Below are 20,045 nucleotides of genomic sequence, written 5' to 3'. Positions count from 1 at the left end.
TTCACCAGTTGCGTCCCTTTCTGGATCGGGACTCCCTACACACAGTCACTCATGCCCTCGTCACCTCCCGCCTGGGCTATTGTAATGCTCTCTACATGGGGCTTCCCTTGAGGAGCACCCGGAGGCTCCAACTGGCGCAGAGTGCGGCCGCGTGGGTGGTTATGGGAGCAACATGGCACTCTCGTGTGACACCTCTCCTGCGCGAGCTGCACTGGCTCCAGGTGGTCTTCCGTGTGCTTCAATGTTTTGGTTACCACCTTTAGAGCGCTCCGTGGCTTAGGACCTGGTTACTTACGGGACCACCTACTACCACAAACAGCCTCCCACTGGCCGGCACGCTCTCATAGAGAGGGGCTCCTCCGGGTGCCATCAGCCAAGCAGTGTCGACTGGCGGCCCCCAGGGGGAGGGCCTTCTCTGTGGGGGCACCCACTATCTGGAACGAGCTCCCCCCGGAGATACGGAGGATCCCGGATCTGCGCACTTTCCGCCATGCTCTTAAGACCCTCTTATTTCAGCAAGCTGGCCTGGCCTAATTTTTCTCCCCTTTCTTTTAAATTTTTAAACTGAAATTTTAATTTGTTTTTAAATTATTGGGATTTTAAATTGTCATGGGCTAAATTATTTAATTTGGTTTTAAATTGTTTCTAACTTTTGTATTTCTGTATTTTATCCTGTGCCTGTTCACTGCCCTGAATCCTTCAGGAGTAGGGCAGTATACAAATTTAATAAAACAAACAAACAAACAAACAAACAAACAAGTGCATGATCACAGTCCCTTCCTTGGAATTCTTGGGGTACCGGGTAGACAGAACCGGCATACACCCCACTGAAAGCAAGATTAGGGTGATCCGAGAGGCTCCCATCCCCAAAGATAAGGCGGAACTACAAGCGTTCCTGGGACTATTGAACTTTTACGCAATTTTTCTAAGGGACAAGGCAACAGTAGCGGAGTCCCTGCACAGACTGTTGGCCAAAAAGTCCAAACGGGTTTTGGGGAAGGCTGAAGCTACCATGTTTGCTGCTGTAAAGAAACTCCTGTCGGCCGAGAGTTTCCTAATTCAGTACAATTCTACGCTTCCCTTAGTGCTAGTCTGTGACGTGTCCCCCTTCGGCATGGGGGCCATCCTGAGCCATAGACTACCGAATGGTCTAGAGGCACCCATTGCCTACTATTCCCAGACTCTTTCAAGCACCAAACGGAACTACAGTCAACTTGACAAAGAGGCCCTGGCAGCTGTCTCAGGAGTCAAGAAGTTCCACAAATACCTGTTCGGCAGAGACTTCAAACTCATCAGAGACCATTGCCCCCTTCTGGGTCTCATTGCAGGGGACCAACCCATCCTGGCAGCCCTATCTTCCAGGATGACACGCTGGGCCATCTTCCTGGCAGCATACACCTATCGCCTGGTACATCGACCAGGGGTAAGCATGGGCAACGCCGACGCCCTCAGCTGTTGCCCATTACCAGACAGGATAGAGGACCCCACACCCGGAGTTCCAGTCCTGCTGATTGACGTCTTGGACTTGGGGCCCATCACTTCAGCAGAGGTAGCAAGGGCCTCAACCAGAGACCATGTGATTAGGAAAGTCACGAGATGGGTCATGAGGGGGTGGCTGGAAAAGACTGAGGGCGGGGAATTCAAACACTTTGCGAACAAAAAGGGCAAGCTGACAATGCAAGGGGTTGTTTTTTTGTGGGGTGATTGGGTTATTGTTCCCTTGTGCCTAAGGGAAAAAGTTTTAAAGCTATTGCATGAGGGGCACCCCGGGATTGTGAGGATGAAGGGGTTAGCTAGGAGTTACGTATGGTGGCCCCTAATGGATAAAGACATCACTGAGTGGGTGGGGAAGTGCCAACCGTGACATGAGTCTAGGCCAGACTCCCCCACAGGACCGGTCAGGGAATGGGAACTGCCCCAGGGTCCCTGGTCCAGGATCCACATAGACTTCGCTGGCCCATTCCATGGGCAGGTATTTATGGTCATCGTGGATGCTTTCTCGAAGTGGTTGGAGATCTGACTCATGAAAACCACTACCACTGACGCTGTCATTAGGGAGCTAAGGCAGTTTTCGCCACCCATGGCCTACCAGACACCTTAGTCTCAGATAATGGGCCACAGTTCATGGCCAAGCAGTTTGAGGGGTACCTAGCAGAGTTGGGGATCAGATATGTGCTCTCCGCCCCATTTCATCTGGCTAGCAATGGATTGGCGGAGAGATTTATGAGAACGGCTAAGGAAGCTATCTCACACCTAGGTCCCGGGGACTGGCAGGAGAGGATAGATAAATTCCTAACGGCCCAACACGCCACACCATGCACCGCCACAGGCAGGAGCCTGGCGGAATTTCTGATGGGGAGAAAGCTCCGAGGAGTCCTAGACAGGCTACACCCCAGTTATTCCCCTGACAACTTCAAAGGGGCAGAGAAAAGACTTAGGGAGTTTACAATAGGAATGCCAGTATTCATTAGGAATTATGGGAATGGACCCCTCTGGGAAACTGGGACAATCATGGAAGTAATCGGGCCCAAGTCGTATAGAGTAGACATGGGAGATGGGAGGATTTGGTGCTGACACATTGATCAGTTACGGAAGCATTGGGCCACTGACACAGAAGACACATTCGACGAACCGCTCCCTAGCTACCAACAGAACTCTCGACCTAACTCAAACCTGAGTCTAGCGGAGGACTTAGCTGTCAGCCCCAAGATCCAGCACCGCCCCATCATGGAAGATTGACCAGCCGCAGAAGTCGCCGCCCACAACGAATTCTCGGAGATTCCATTGGCGGAGCAGGGAGAAACAGGGAGTTCCTCCGACCTGCTCGACGCCACACCTCCAACTGAACTGCGCAGGTCAACTAGGGTGCGGACAAGCCCTGGTCACCTGAGAGACTGTATGCTAATGTTCCCAAGAGACTTCTGGGAGGGAAGGAGTTTTATGTATGTAGATTTTGGGCGGGCAGTTTGAATTAACTGACCGTCAGCTGATTGGCTGACCACCACAGCTGCAAGGTATATAAAGGGAGCTGTTTCCCCTGGTCAGTCGCTGGGCTCTCACCCTACAATAAAGAGCTGTTGTCACTCACTGCCTGGCTTGCTGCGTCCTCATTCACCCAACTGTAATAATTACAAGTAACTTGAGAATAATTTCCTAAAGTTCCTTTTGCTTCTTTTAATTCACACAATTTTGGAGTGACGGGATAGATCACTTTGCTTCAGGCTGAGGGCTACATATTTTTGGGGTAGCATTCTGGGACCTGTGTTCAAAAACATAGAAGGCCAAAGGAAAAAGTGGTTGGGGTGAGAGCAACAATGAAATTAATTTTATTACCTTAATTAAATATAATTAAGATATTCATTTCCCATACAGTTCATATATTCCCCCTTTGTCACATTCAGTCATATTTGATGACACCTTTTGCAGGGGGGGCACAGGCTGCATTGGAAATATTCTGAGGCCTCATGAAAGGTTACATATCTTGACTATTATAGAATCTCAAACCAAATCAGAACTAATCCTGAAATATTAACATGGATAGTGTCCGATTTAATTTGCACCCAGCACACAATCAAGGCACTCAATTCCTATATCCTGATTAGATCAAGCACTCAAGCCACTCAGTATAGCTAGCAAAATTATAATTCTATTAAACTCAAAATATTTAACAGACAAAATGAGAGAGAAAGCACGAACAACAGGCAAGCATTTACATCAACGGTATCTCAAAAGACATCATACTACCATTGGAAATTCCCAAAGGGTTCTTGGTTATGTCAGCCTTAACCCTTTTATGTATGTAACAGAGGAAAAGTAATACATACACTGATCCTTCCTCTATGCTACACCATATAAAAAACATATCGGACGAGGACGATATATTTCATCTCTCTGTATTTTCAAAGAAACAGTTCTTTACACTCTTTTATTCAGAGCATATTTATACCAAGAGTTCCTAACTCATATGTCTTGATCCAGAAATATTTAGTCCATACCTGAAAATTCCAGCTGCAGAATAAATATCAGAACACAGAAGTTGTGCAGTACTGCCTTTACAAGACTAACTTCACATCATAATTGTAAATTAATCATTCTGCAATATGCAATATGGAGCAATCCATATTTCACTTGATTGAAAACCAACTCAGGAAAGTAAAAATGAAATGGTTCTTCTTTGCTGTCACCAAGATTTTAAACACTTTTTAAAATGTCTTCATCTTACCTCCATTAAAACAAATAATGCTGCAAAGAAAAGGAGGGTTGCCCATTCCACTCTGTTCAGAATCATTTCAAAATCATGAATGTTGGCTAGAACAAGAAGCCACACAGCTCCCAACATAGCAATCCATCCTACATAAAAAGAGAAGAAAGTTAGTCCATTTTAACCAGCTATGTGCAAATCTACCGTACACATACCCTTTGGGTACAGGAATATTAAAAACATATTTATACTGTAGAATAGCACATAATCATGGTTAAGCTTGCAACTTATTTTCCCCCAGGATATAGCTTATGTGCTTTTAATATCTCAACTAATATAATAGATGGATTTTCTCTAATATCCTTATTTCCGTATTCTACTTTCTTTCATGCCCTATAAAGGATAATATCCAGGATTTATTTATTTTTTTTAAAAAAAGAAATCTGGTTATAAACCACATAGTTGTAACCCAACGCCTTGTTTCTTCCTGATGTGAATCCAACACCAAAAATTCAAAACAAGCCATACTTTTAAAAAATCAGGCTTGCCTATGATTGTCTTGACCCAGAAAAATTTAGTCCATGCTGATAATTCCAGCTGTGCAAAATAAATATCAGAACACAGATGTTGTGCAATAATATAGCTGCCTTTACTACAAGACTAACCTTACATAATAATTGTAAATTAATCAGCCTGCATGAGAAGAGCAATCTATATTTCACTCCCATTTTTACCATATGAATTTAGAAAAAAATGTAAAATTTAATGCTGAAATTAAGTTTTTCTAGATTTCTTTCAAAGTGGGCAAGGTATCATGTTTCCAAATGGATTCCATATTGAGCTGAATAACAGAATAACATAATATCTCTCCACAGCTATTGGCAGGATTTGTTTCTGTGGACCATACCCATTTCTGTGTTCTTCAGTTACCGTTGTTAGTTAGAAAAAGAGGAATTCTACAACCAGAATATTATACCTTGGGAATTTGTATATACTGAACTTATTCAAAGGACACATATTACGTGTTATAAAAGTGGTTCCTATGTTTTTTATTCTTGTTTGTGTTAAGGCATTGTAGATTCTTTATTTATCCATAGGGAAAATATTAATGGGATATTTCTTCAAATATGTGAATGACTACTAAAAACTGAATTTCTCAAAGAAAATATTCATACAATATACTATAAAAGAATAAAATTCAGATGCAAAGAAACAAAAGAATATAACAATAGCTGCAGTCTTTCAAGATAACCTTTAAGCCTCCTTAGTGTATTCATTCCTCTTTGAATGCAATCAAGACTGAGTTTAAAAACCCAACTAAAACTGAAATAGTTATCTGTAATATGAAATAAACATTTTAAAATGAAAATATTCAATACATGCTTATAGCAATCTATTAATATCATTGATACTTTCCACAGAGTCATAATGTATTGGCATACAACAAATATAAATAAAAATAACATGGTTACTAGCAGGGACAATTTAGATATTTTCAAAGGGAATCCACTGCAATAGGGCAGTAATGTCTAATAATTGTCATAAAAATTAAGAAATATTCCCAGAACCCAAAGAAAACTCAAAAATAGGCATTTTTTTCCAGATGTACTGGACTTCAACTTCATCATTCAACAATGACAAATAATATGCTGGCTGGAAGATTATGTGCGTTGAACTCATTTGCAAAGTAGCAAGTTGTGGAAGGTTGTCCTAGAAGGAGGTGCAGCATATATTGTAGTGACTGAAATGTTACATAGATGAGAATTTTGAGAAAATTGCTAAAGGGGATAATCCAGAAATTTGGAATAATCACCACCACCTATAGATAAATCCAACTCTTTTGGTCAATAACATCTTCTGTACCTACTGACCTAAAGTCTGGCAGTGTTTTCTCGAAGGACAAACTGCCTTGGAGACATTATTTATCTTTACCACGACAGCTAAAATAAACCCCAACTACATAAGAATATCCAATTCTTCTTGGATAAGACAGAGTTACACACAAATGCATGCACACCAGGCAGACAACCCAGCCTAAAGGATCTGTTTTATACATAGTTGGATTAAACTCTTTTTCACAGGAGGGACACAATGATAATTATAGTGATCATCAGTCCTTCGTTTTTAAGTCTACCTGTGAAGACTATTGCTGCATTTTGAAGGAACAGAATCAGAGTCAGTGTCTGTAAAAGGAAAAGTTTTCCAAAAGTCCAGATAGATATTCCAACCTTAAGTGAAGAATCAGTCTACCTGCTGAGGAATCTTTAAAAAGGTGATCAAACAGCTCACAGAGATCTTGCCTTAATGAATTCACCAATTAATGTTAACTGTTTATTCAGTTTCTAAGACTTTGTAATCTAACTCCATTTTCTGGCATGTTTAATAAGAAAATATGAATTTAGCTTCTTTTGTCGCACAAGCCCTCCCCTCTTCTCATTTTATACTTGAATCAAAGTCACACGTAAGTTCCAAAAGGACAAGTAAAACATCATATTGCTGAGTTTGGAGTTCTCCTTTTCATAGATGCCACTGCCAGAATCAATTCTGCAGGATATTAAACAAGGATACACTGCTAATAAAATACTTGGTACTGAGCAACTTTATTTAAAAAGCTTTTTTTTAAAAAAAATAATGCCATAAATTATTTGTTGGACTCTGTGTGTAGTTTCCATGGCATTGCCCTTTTAAATGTAAATGTCTTTTCTGGAATGAAGTTTGAAAATGATTTCAGGAATAGATCAAAAATAAAAAGAGTATGTAAGTCAACTTTCCCTGTTCAAAATATTGGGGAAGGGAGTTGAAATAAACCCTTCAAAGTTATGATAGTTGTATACATGAAATCTTCATCAAATATTCTGTAGAAGCTTGTACTGATTCTGCCTTTAATCCTTATTAAAAGGAGACAGGGCTTTTTGTCAAAGCAAAACATTGCTGAGGTTCATTCAGTATCACAACATTATTCAGTACACAACATTATACAAAAAGTGATACACTTTTTTAATATTCTGTGGGCTGTGGCTCTATATATCCAGGCTTATTCTTGGATTTAACAATCAAGTGATCTAGAAGAAATGGATGTGTAGGGTTTAACTCAAAGGTGGGTTTCAGCAGGTTCTGACCAGTTCTGGAGCGGAAATTTTGAGTAGTTCGGAGAACCGGTAGTAAAAATTCTGACTGGCCCCGCCCCTATCTATTCTCTGCCTCGTGAGTCCCAGCTGATTGGGAAGAAATGGGGATTTTGCAGTAACCCTCCCCTGGAATGGGGAGGGAATGAAGATTTTACAGTATCCTTCCCCTGCCACGTCCAGTAAGCCACACCCACAGAACCAGTAGTAAAAAATTTTGAAACCCATCACTGGTTTAACTGTAAAATGCAGGTAGTCCTCAAGTTATGACTATAATTGAGCCCAACATTTCTGCTGTTAAGTGAGGCATTTGTTTAAATGAGTTTTGCCTCATTTTATGACCTTTCTTGCTACCGTTAGGTGAATCACTGTAGTTGTTTAATTAATAACACAGTTAAATGAAACTGGCTTCCCCATTGACTTTGCTTGTCAGAGGTCACAAAAGGAGATCACATGACCCTGGGACACTGCAATCGTCATAAATATGAAACAGCTGCCAAGCAACTGAATTTGGATCACATGACCGTAGGGATGCTGCAAAGTGTGAAAAATGGTCGTAAGTCACTTTTTTCAGTGCTGTTGTAACTTTGAACAGTCACTAAATGAACTATTGTAACTGAATGATCGGTGTGATTTTAAAAAATCGTATTTAGTAAAGGAAAATGGATCAGTTTTTACATGAGGTGTAGAACAAAATGCAATAATACTTAACTTCGTTTTCCTGTGACTGCCAATTTTGCTACATTGTCCTTACAGTAATTAGGACCTTCACTGTAAAATATAATTGTTTCTGCTTGCAGGCACAGTTAAAAGAAACATTATGGTGTCAACAGGTTGTAAGGTTATACTGCTACACAACAGACTATGTTTACCCATGAGATCATTGAAAAGTGCAACACAAGGTTTTCCTGTGCAGACTTTGCACTCTGAAATCTAAAATATTATTTTTCCCTATGGGGAGAAAGAACTAAAGTAGCTTTAGAAAGGCAAAATATGGGGGGTGGGGGGGAACATTCTCATACTAAGCTCAGGGCGGAATTCAAATCTCAGCAGTCTAATTCAAGCAAGATTTTCAAGAAGAATAACAAATTTCAAATAACATATAGATTTGCTTCCCAATTAAATATTTATCCCTTTCCAACTCCCACCCATATCTCTTTGAATCTCCTGAACTGAAATCATCCCAGACTCCAAATTTTCTTTTGCCTATTTATCCAGAAACAAAGGAAAGCTTTACTAATGAAAAATAAAAAACAAGGACAGTAAGAGTTAACATCTGAAGCAACTAATTGCCCAGATCTTTACCTGTTTGTTTATCATTATTATGTATAATAGGATTTAATCATATTAAATAAGGATGCACAGAATCTCTGCTGCACATCTGTCTTGTTGGGGAATAAACAGCTTACTCAGAAACTAACATCCTGATCAAAATTACGTGCCAAATAATACCACCTGCTGAGAAAACCAGTATGGTTAAGGTGCTGGACTAAGAGCAGAAGGACCCAAATTCGAGTTATCTTTTGGGCATGTAAGCCAGCTGGGTGACTTTCTCTCAGTCCTAGCCTGGGAAATTGCAAATCAAGCACTTGGATATCACTTCTGCAATATTGCCAAGGAAACCATGTGGACCTGTCCATGAAGTCACCAGAAGTTAAGACTAATTCCCAAAAAATCAAAACAAACAACCATTGAGCATAATGGTACTGACATCATAGTAAAGGAATGGAAATCTATTGCAAAGAAAAATTGGAAATTAACTTAAGCTGAGCTTGACTTGGTTCATTATCTGATCTAATGCTAGCATAGTTGCCATGAATTTAAAAAGGTTCAGAATAAATATAATTAGCTTCTTCTTAAAATATTTTGAATAGACATATTCTTGGGGTTTCAGATTAATAACTTCCATTTGTTTGTATGGGCAAGGAGGATAAAGGACAGAAGCCTGACAATTTCTTCATGCAACTCATGCAACTCATAAGTTTATTGGACATCATGATATAATCACATAATTTTTGCTAGGATGTCATGGCAGAGAAGTAGCCTTTCTGATATCAGTGTGGTTGATAACAAAAGGCCAATTATTGAAGAAGTTCGGCAACAATTCTGTACTTTTTTCTTGCTAAGGCATATTGCTCTTTGCAAACCAATCGTATTCTGTCTGTAATGAATAAGGAAAAAATGGCAGGCAGAGGCATAGCTGTGCATGTATTGACGTACAGCAAACATACTTAGCTGTACATCAATATATTTTTAAATATATATCCCAATTTTACCTTACAAATAATGCAGAGAAGGTAACAAGATAAAATATAGACCCTAACAATGAAGTCATTTTAATAAGGACAAGCTAATACAGCTCTCACTATTCCTCATTTTGAAATTTCAGAAGTAATTTCTAGTTGAGCACATGAGACACCCAAGAGTAATGTAAACATTTTATCATTGCTAGACAGGGCTTCAGGAAAAGGTCACACATGGCTACTTTGCAATCAGTCTATTATGTTCATTCATTTAACTGTGGGAAATTACTGCAAAATCTAACTAACCTGCATGGCTGTCCAAGCAGCAACAAAACTGAAAAATAAAAAGCACTTACATGTGCAAATCCTGCCATTTGTAGTTGTTTGCTTATTAAGATACAATATCCCCTGTGCTCTGCATAATACATTCAGTTTAAGGCAGGGAGTATGCCAAAGGGGCTCTATTGTTGCTCTTTCCAATTAGAGTGCTTAATTTCTCCAGCTTTTTTTAAAGTTCTTAGGTAAATAAATCAATAAATACGCCAACCTCTTTCTGAAGAAATAACAATAAAGCCAGAATCTACTAATCTGAATAATTCAACCTAATGTTACTGAATGTCCTGGCAATAATATACTTTTATAAAGAAATTAAATGGTAGACTGAATAAAGTAAGATATTTTAAAGTTTTCAGGGGATAAACTTAAAGCATAGACTACAAGAGTTGATTTCTTCAGCTGATTTCATAGTTTCTTTAGCATAACACTTTTTCATTGAAAATATGCATTTTGTACAGAGCATAAACATTCATGGGAGACATGATGAAACATACATCCTAGTCTTATGACACAAACCAATGTCATCTTTAAAATTTCAACATAAATGACAGTGTTTATTTTATTATACCATAGCACATATTTCATCCTTCTTTCCTTGCTGAGATTTATACCAGATGCCTATGATGTAGACTTTTTCCTAACACGTTTTTTTTAAATTGACAAAGGGCTTAGCAAAATTTGAAGACCTGCAGTTTTCAAAAGTGATTAAGTTTTGATCCATGTATTGATTTGAAAATACGCAATTAGATAAGATGGTTCTCAAATCTAAAATAAATTCTTTTTTTTCTCCCATTCCTGTGCTAAAGTTCTATTTCATCTTTAAAATATGCATCAGGAAAAGACAATGAATATTTTCATCACACTGCCCTCTCTGCTGTCACTATCAATAGAAAAAGAATATTTTGGCTCCACATGCATAAAGAAACTCATTTCCAACATGCAAACATTGTGTTTCAGCCTCACAGATATAATTCCCCCAATTTCTCCTAAATATCCTTTACATTTACAAGTTTGTGAGAAGTCCCTGTTCTTCTCAAAAAAAGTTCTAGCTAACATAGTTCTCTGGGGGAAGTTAATGACTTTTAAATCAAATTAAAACTAGGATGTTGATAAGAGAAGTCAGATGGTAACCAGCTGCAGAGATGTAGCCCTTAATGTTAAAAGAACTGCAAGCTTTGTAGAATTTTAAAGTATATTTAGTTTAAAACCTAAGACATAGTGATAATCTAGTACCTTTCCAAAGATAGAAGTAATTCTCTTCCAAAGACTGAATTTACTGATAGACATGCGAATATCTTAGCATAAATTTATTGAAAATTAGTTAAGTAAAGTATTTCAATCTTGCTTTTCTGATAAAAAGTATTCAAAGCTGCTAACAAAAATAATTAAAAATAAAACAACTTAAAACCTCTCCCAGATTCAAATGTATAGTATACCTCTATACTTAAAATATTGTTGCTAGCTCTGATAAACCATGCTTTAGAATTGAAACATTTAACATATCCTATTGATATTCAAATAGTTGCATTTCATTAAAAAACAAAGGGAGTACTATTTCTGTAGCACTAAATATGGCAGGTGCTACTAAATGTATATTTCAAGGCTGGGCAAACCATATAAAAAGAAGCACACTTTCATATTCCTAGGTCCTGAGCTTGGATTCCCCTCTGTAATTTTCGGCTTCTAAAAGCAGTCTCTAACTACAACCGAAATTGCAGTAAAGCAAAAACTCATTTTCACTAATTGTGGGGAGGATGTCCACTATTCATAGAATCTGGCTTTGAGTAGGTGACTGTGCATTGCAATCTGCATTATTTGCCTAATGACATCATTGTGCAAATGATGCAAATCACCCAATTTCTGTCAATTTGTATTATTTGTATATTGGAATTTGCATCCCTTGTTTAATTATGTAATTAAGCAAATCAAGTTAATCGATGACGAAAACTGGTACATTCCATGCAACACTCATTATATCCAGATCTACTAACTTGAGATTTCACTGCATAGAGAAAGGCCTCTAAGCCTTTTAGCTATAATTAGGATGGACAGTAAGGTTTCTACTGAGCCCCCTTTCTTAATCGGGGTTCTACTTCTGCAGCTAACACCAGTTTGGAAGATAACTGGGACACTGCTTGAAATGCAGAGAAATGGTTAGGCTCTCTTTTACATGCATTCACAGAAAATTAAACGTATACATGAAAAAATGTATTCCCAAGTGTCCTCTGTAATCCTAGTATGTAGAGTATATGTGCTAAAGTATTATATAAAATGTCTTCAACCCAATCTATGGTACATTTCTTTAAAAGATCACTGAACAAAATCTACCTCTATCCATACAAATCCAGACCAAGAACTTTAGAAAAAGAATCTTATTTTCCATTTTAAAAAAAGGTATAGTAGTTGTGGTACTAGTAGCACAATATATAAACTATATTTCAATTATAGTTTATATGATTAATTGTCAAGAACCCAGCAACAGGAAAAACCAGAGAGAAGATAGATAAATCTTTTATAGTGCAATATAAGAAATGTACCATCAAGCCTTCAACAAATGAGATAGAATTACATAGTCTTGAAGTATATAGGAATTATGCTTAAGAATATATATATACACAAGCACGCACGCACGCACACATACACACACACACAAACATGCATGGAGTACTGCATAAGTGCAGTACTGCACTTAAATAGCAATAGCACTTACTTATATATCACTTCACAGTACTTTACAGCCACTCTAAGCTGTTAACAGAATCAGCATATTGCCCCCAAGAATCTGAGTTCTCATTTTAATGACCTCGAAAGGATGGAAGGCTGAGTCAACCCTGAGCTGGTGAGAATTGAACTGCCAAACTGCTGGCAGCCGGCAGTCAGCAGAAGTAGCCTGCAGTACTGCATTCTAATCACTGCGCCACTACAGCTCTTGTAGTGTCAGGCACAAAAAAGCAGGACCATTTGTGAGGTTGCAGCATAGAAGATTCATTTAAAGCCATACATAAGAATCTGGTCAACAAAACTTCAACACTAAATTGGCCAATGATAAGGGTCAATGGAATTCAGGAGAGGTAAGACTTGGAGCGCTTGTGGGAACTCGACGACTCTAAACGAATGATGCACCTAACTCTGCCCCCAACTCTGCCTGCTCGTCTCCTACAAAAGTAGAATATATTTAAATACCAATAAATAATCCAAATGGAACTTACCAAGATCTAAATGAATTCCTGGAACAAATGAATTGAGAAAGTACATGAGAATAACAATTCCTAAAACCATCAGGCATTTGATGAGAAGCAACTTGTCTGTTATTCTGTGCTGTTCAAAAGAGAAAATAGATGAATCAAGTGGAAATAGTCTTCAAATATACTAGCATGTTTCCCAAGCCAGAACCAAATATGATTGTAATATATGTTTTCATTAAAATGGCAGGGGAAACATCTAAAGTATTAAAACAATATTTTAAATTTAGAATGAAACACATTTGGATTTTAGAGATTTGTATTACATTCCAAATAGAACCCTATTGACAATCTTGGGAACAGCAGCAAGTCTTTCATCTCAATTGAAGAAGTTTTCATTTTCATCATACGAATAAAATTAGATCTCATGCTTTATTATAGCAGGAACAGAAACACCAGAATGAAAGTCCCTTAATAATGTTTAACTACCAGGAACCACACATTCCAGGACTAAACAGCCTCTCAACAGTTACTATGTCAAGTTATTGACAAATGGCATTAATTATGGTTACAATACAGGTAGAGCATTGTATTTTTCTTCTACTTTTACACATTTATTATTGTATATAGTATTTACTGTGATTTTCCCCCATGCACAAACATGCATTTAGAAACAAATTAAATGAATAATTTGACACAGACCTCCACTTTAGGAAAATATCTTTATTCAAGATCCATAAACCCCCCTCTGGGTAACTTTTAAGAATGAGAAAAACAGAAATTTGCAGTGGAATCTTTATTCCTAATTTTCCATTGCAGGAAAAAGCTGCAATAAATTGATACCAGCATTAAGCTAAAATGTACAGTTAGGAATGCTGTCCATCAAATCCCAGATTAGAAAGAGAGTTTACCACATATCTGTATCCAATCTCTAGGCATTCTTTTCCAGAAGTTCTGAAAAAGCTATCATGTTCTCCATATACAATACTAATGCATAAAGCAGTTTTGAGCACTTCTTTAATTCACAAGGATTGGATTCTCTCTCCATTTACATAATCAAATCAGTTATGCTATTAAAAACATTTTCAAATAAATATTAGCTAATGGAAATATAAAATGGCTCACAAACTAGGCTGAATTAAATAATGTTTTAGCACTCTGCAATGTCTTAGAGGCAGTTCAGACATAGTGCTTCAGAACATGGGGATGTGGATGGATTTTTGTACAGACAAGCAATTCTGGAAATAGATGCAGCTGCTTTAATGAGTCATAACCATGCAGCAGGCAGAGTTCCCATCTGGGAGTTTGCAATTATATATTGCACAACTCCAAGAAATTGGCATCAGTCATTAGATCTCATCACTAGATATATTATTTTATCTCTATAAACTATGGAACAATTTTTACTAACAAACCAAACATGACAATTCAAATATGGCTCATCTAACTATGACAGGTTGGCAATTCTGCATCACGAGAATTGGGACAAAAAAAATGTAAGCAAATTTTTCAAATGGCCCAATGTGGACTCAATGCAGCTCTCCACAAAGCTGCTAGTGTTACCACAGTGGATCTGCAGACATGGATCTTTAACTATTGGTTAAGTATATCCTATTTAGGACTAACCATAGTAACATCCACCTGATAATTTCTTCACAAGATAGAAAAGATCTATATAGCAGAAAATGCAGTAGTAGCACTGCATTTAGTACTACTAATAGTATATTTTCGGAAAATCTTTTAGCATTAGATTTTCATCCATCTAACTAGGCAGGAAGGCAATACATTACAGCCATGGTCAAACCTTCTAACAGATTTATTTTTAGAAGGCCAATCAGCATCATCCCAACCAAATATTTTGATCAACTAAAGTATCAAAAGTTAGAACAACCTTATTACTACCATATTTCAAAGTACTGAAAGTCTAACTGAGCAATTTTAAGGAAAGCTTAAAGGAATGCCATATGCAGTCCGGCTTTGTCCATGTAAAATGAGGGTCACTTTCTTTTATATTGTGCTTTTTATAAAAGTATATGTGCTTGATTTTCAACTTGTCTTTTAATCAAATTCCCAAGAAACTCAGTTTTCTCACTAGTTATTGTCTGCTGAATGTTTTTAATGTTTCATCGTTTTATATTGTGTTTTTATATTGTTGTTAGCCACCCAGAGTTGCTTGGCAGTGAGATGGGTAGCATATAAATATAATTAAAAATAATAAAAAGTAGAATCATCCTGAGGCAGATAGATAGCTTTGCAGAGAGAAGAGTGGGGAGTTGGCTAGCAAGTAACAGAAAGCAAATACTGCATACTCCAAAGATCTAAAGAACTTGCTGAAATTTATTCTCCTCAGTTCCTTGAGTGTTCAAGGATAATGGTTGAAAACATGAACAGACACTGCCTCATCAGTCCAATCCTAGAACTCGAAGTAATTTCAATATCAAATGTCTAATCAAGGTGGTAAACAGATCTGTCAGCAACAGTTTGAGGCTTGTTCTCCTGTCTAAATAAGTCTTCCAGCCCCAGCTGTGTGTTTATGAGCAACTTCTCAGTGTGCAATTTTTGACCTCTTGCTTCCCTCTGGAGAAGGCTTTATAGAAGAGAGGAACCAGCTCTCTTTGCCTAGGCAATGAGTTGAGTTTCAGCCAGGCAGCATAGAAGTGTTGGGGTGCTTTCTATTTGTTGTCCTCTGGCACTCACTGCCTCCCTCAACATTCTTCTCCAAAACCCCACATCTGTTCCTATTAGGCACAAAAGATCAGATCCACACATGAAGGTCCAATTAAACTGATTTATTGCTACTTATGCCTATGTACAGGAATATTCTCAACTAATGGTTATCACCTGCTTGGAATTAGATAACGGTCAACAGAATTCAAGGGAGGTTGGACTTAGTTTGCTTATGACTATGTAGGGATTCTAGACTGATACCTCTTTTAACTCTGCCCCAGGTTGCCTCATCAGAACAATATTTATATATAACAGGCACTATGTCCACAGATACTCTGCTGCTATGGTTTAGTTAAATGGAAAGTGGTATTTTTCCTCCACCACACATATCATCCCTTAAATATTACTCAGTTTTTGTATTACTCATAATTGTATTGTTTTATTGTAGTGTGTTTTGTTCATTATACCTCTCTTACTGGCTTTTGTTTTTAATGTTTTACTATTTTAGTTTTATTTTATTTTTTATTGAGATTTTAGTGAGATTGAGCATAATAAACAATTGCATAATGGTACTGGCTCTTCTGAAATGCAAAGCAACAAACCAGTTTCTATTTCAGACAAAGATCGTCTTGTGAAGTAAGACTATCTTTTATATATGACCTAAGGGAGAGTACCCATATGCGCACTTCAGGCTCAAAATAATTTTTCCCCAAATATTTTTTGTGTCCTTGGCAGATTTCAAAATAGAAGATTTTGTGCATCTGCATTGTTCTCAATATTAAGAAGAGTAAAACATTATAGATGTAGGTGAACATTTCTCAGAATTGTTTACCTTTTTTTGGAGCTCCTGGATATTTGTTTCCCAGTTTTTATCTTCTTGTGAGATTTGTCTGAAATATAATATATATAAAACCACACTAATAGAAAAAGAACTTAGATCATTATTTGTTACTGATAATTATACTTAATATTTATGTTCCATAAGTGACACAACTTATACTGTATCTATCTTAAACAATACATGACACTATTATATTCCAAAGAGTGGAATTTCTCCACATTTCCAAGGAATCTTAAATGCAAATGCTAGGTATGATGAACAGTACCTATGATTTACAACAAGATCCCTCAAAAGCTTAGAAGAATTTGTGGTGTGCCCCATGGAACTTCGGATCGCTATCTACAAATATAACACATCCATGACATCGTGTCTAGTTAATTTATCCAAAAACAACAAGGTTGTATCCTCATGAAACATCAGTTACATTTTATATGTGCTTTTTGTGTCTGACATATCCAGTCAAAATCTTCACACAATACCTCAAGAAACTGACACTATCACGCTATTGTTTGTAAGTTTACTCCCCAAGTCAAATGCCAACATGCTCCAAAATAAATCTGTAATCTGTGAATACTTTTCACTCCAGTGCTTCCTCCTTAAAAACAAGATAAGTGACGAATACAGAATATAACGTACATAATACATTAAAGCATTTTATCAACAGTGGCTATAGGAAGCATCTGTGTTTTCTTCTCCTTTCAAAAAAATATGTTGCATTTCTGTGTGTGTTTCTGGTCTCGCCTCTCGTTCAGTCTGGGTATGTATGTGTGTTACTGAGAAATAGAAAAAAGTTTGCATATATTTTGCGCTGGGTCAGATAATCTGGAGGGAAGATAAAAGGTCCTAGAATTGAATGGTTGCAATTGCCTATTTTCTAGGGATGGGCCAGAAGAAAAAATAATGGAATTGTTGGGCTCATTTTTAAATGAATCTTTCTTTTGTCAGCTCCTCTAACTATACCAATTGTGGTTTGTTCTTTTTAAGTTTCAAAGAACTATCTTGCTGATGGATAGACCCAAAGAGATTCACCCCTTCACATAATTTCTTTCCAACAATCCATGAATTTAAAAAGAATGGATATTTCACTAACAGTGAATATCAATAGAATTTCTTGGGCTATTTAATGGTGTTTCTCTTTTTAATATTTGTAGTTGGGGGTAACAAAATTAAAAGATTCAGGGATGCAATTCTGAGCAATTGTTTCATTTAGAATGGTCCTGGACTACCACATAATAGAAAATTCAGATTTCCCATTAAATTTACACTCTATAGCAGCTGCAGGATTCCTATTGAGGTATATAATATAGATACGTTTTCAAAAAAAAAATCTCATTTACATTTAATGTGTTTAATTAAAAATATTTTTGAGTTCATTTTTTGTTGCTGCTTTTTTATCACGTTAAATCTCGATCGAACCAGATTTCATCCTGCACCTTGACTTCTGTTTCTCAATCCACTTTATACCATAGCTAAACATTCTCAGGTCAATTTCCTCTTTCTCTAGCTCTGATTTGGAGGTACACAGGGCTTGGTACATAACATTTATGCATCACTTCCACATATATGAAGATAATTACCTTGAAAATCTGCTGATAGATATTTTGTGAAGACTTATTTACTGTATATATAATTGCCTATTCACAGCCTGGTAAGGATGCAGAAGACAGTGGAAAAATATCCAACAATATCTGCATATTTCTTAGTTTTCCAGGAAATGGGCAAGCAACCCATTGTTTGACAAGAGAAACATTTGAAAGAAAATACAGAATATTACTCTAAATATGAGAGCTAAATGAGGCTCTAAAATAAAAGTAGTCTTAAGTATTGAGATTTCCTTAACTTTATCCAGTATTTCTCAAGCTCAGCAAGATGTGTCAATTTCAACCCCCTGGCAGGAAAATTCTAGGGAAATGAAGTCCATATATCTTAAAGTTGCTAAGTCTGAAAACCCTGAGTCCTAACCTTTCATTTATAATAAAGCTAAAGAAGATTCAGTGTAGGTCTTGTTTTCAATAAGACTAGCTCTCAAGAGCCTGATGTTACCTGTGGAAAGTTTTGAGCTTTTTCCTTAGCAAAAACTCTAGAGTTCTAACTTTTTGCATTAAGAGGCACTTCACAGCTGTTTCTTCTCTGCTTGCAGGGTTAATTCTCTGGGCTGTCAGCTTCCAAACATGGATTTCATGTTTCAGTTCTAAAAAGAAATAAAATTATTTAGCTGAGAGTGACAATATGGCACATTTCAATTTTCCTAGTCACAACGGAGGTATATATGATATCCAGTGGTGAAATCCTCTGCGGGTTGCCACCAGTTCACTGCCTGTGCATGCGCGGTGCAAGCCAAATTCACGTTGCATGCGCATGCATGCACAGTGCACATCAAACATACTGTGCATGCATGCACAGTGCACAGTGCACACCAAACACACACTGCATGCATGCGCATGTGCAGTGCATACCAAACACGCACCTTTTGAAGGTAAGCAGAACAGCGAGAGGGTGGAACAGCTGTGCCGCGCGATTTAGATTCACTAAACAGGATTTCCTGCTTTCTAGCGAATATAAATCGCGCGACACAGCTGATCATTGAAAATACCGGTTCAGACAAACAGTAGCATTTTTTTACTCCCAGTTCACCCGAACTGGTAGCTTTTATTACTACCGGATTGCCCGAACCGGTGTGAACTGGTAGCATTTCACCCTAAATCAGAAATTGGTCAGGCAATTATACAGGAACAATAAAAAGAGCACTAGTTGATGTAATCCTGCATCTCCAAATGGCACTGAATAATAACTGCTAAGAAATTGATGCAAAGCAACTTAAGATAATATTTTATAGATGCTAAATATTAGATCCAGGAGCAAATCAGGTGGTCTGGGGATCTCTATTGATCCAGTATTATTGCATTTCTTTTCTAGAAATCCATTAGGGGAAAAAATAATAGTGCATGAAATCATGGAAATGGAACTTGGTTCCAAAGCAATCACTAGTCATTTTATGTATTTATTAGAAAGTTTACTTTACAAACATTAAAGTTTACTGCAAAAATTACAAATGCAGTCATTCAAGTGAACCATTCTAATTATGTCTGAAACTGAAAGAGGTTTGGTGTAGATAAAACTGCACAACAGATTAGAATGTTTTTAGTATTTATGTACTATGATTGGCTTTTTGTTCATTTATATACTTAAATCTTATTCTTAGATATGTTAAATATTCATAAAATGATATTCATAGCTATGCCAATTTTTGTAATTACTTTATGTAGAGAGCATTGAAAATGTGAAATTTATTCAACATTTAAATCCTATTCTTTCTTTTGGCAACAGATCTTTTTGATATACAAAAGATTAATGTACAGTTAAGTTGAATCTTGAACTCTTTTGGCTAAGCATTAAATATAATACACTGTCAATTTAACATCCTGCTGTTTAAACTTTTGATTTGAACCC

At 37.2% G+C, this 20,045-nt stretch overlaps 1 protein-coding gene across 5 annotated transcripts in view; it reads right to left on the bottom strand.

Moving 5' to 3' along the window:
* OCA2 (OCA2 melanosomal transmembrane protein) overlaps positions 1–20,045 on the bottom strand; it is a 217,534-nt gene that overhangs the window by 61,951 nt on the left and 135,538 nt on the right. For 4 of the 5 annotated variants that reach the window (XM_034431376.3, XM_087895329.1, XM_087895328.1 and 1 more), the window contains exons 16-19: positions 18,639–18,786; positions 16,587–16,644; positions 13,115–13,223; positions 4,223–4,350 (exon numbers count right to left, since the gene is read on the bottom strand). In XM_034431376.3, the coding sequence (XP_034287267.2) occupies positions 4,223–4,350; positions 13,115–13,223; positions 16,587–16,644; positions 18,639–18,786 (443 nt within the window). The remainder of the gene's footprint in view (positions 1–4,222; positions 4,351–13,114; positions 13,224–16,586; positions 16,645–18,638; positions 18,787–20,045) is intronic. The other variant, XM_087895331.1, reaches the window with a different exon arrangement.

This window comes from Pantherophis guttatus, chromosome 5 (genome assembly GCF_059756535.1).
Source record: "Pantherophis guttatus breed Tessera chromosome 5, ASM5975653v1, whole genome shotgun sequence".
Taxonomy (NCBI): domain Eukaryota; kingdom Metazoa; phylum Chordata; class Lepidosauria; order Squamata; family Colubridae; genus Pantherophis; species Pantherophis guttatus.
Note: the sequence above shows the minus strand (reverse complement) of the source record. Positions and strands in the feature narration are given on the sequence as shown.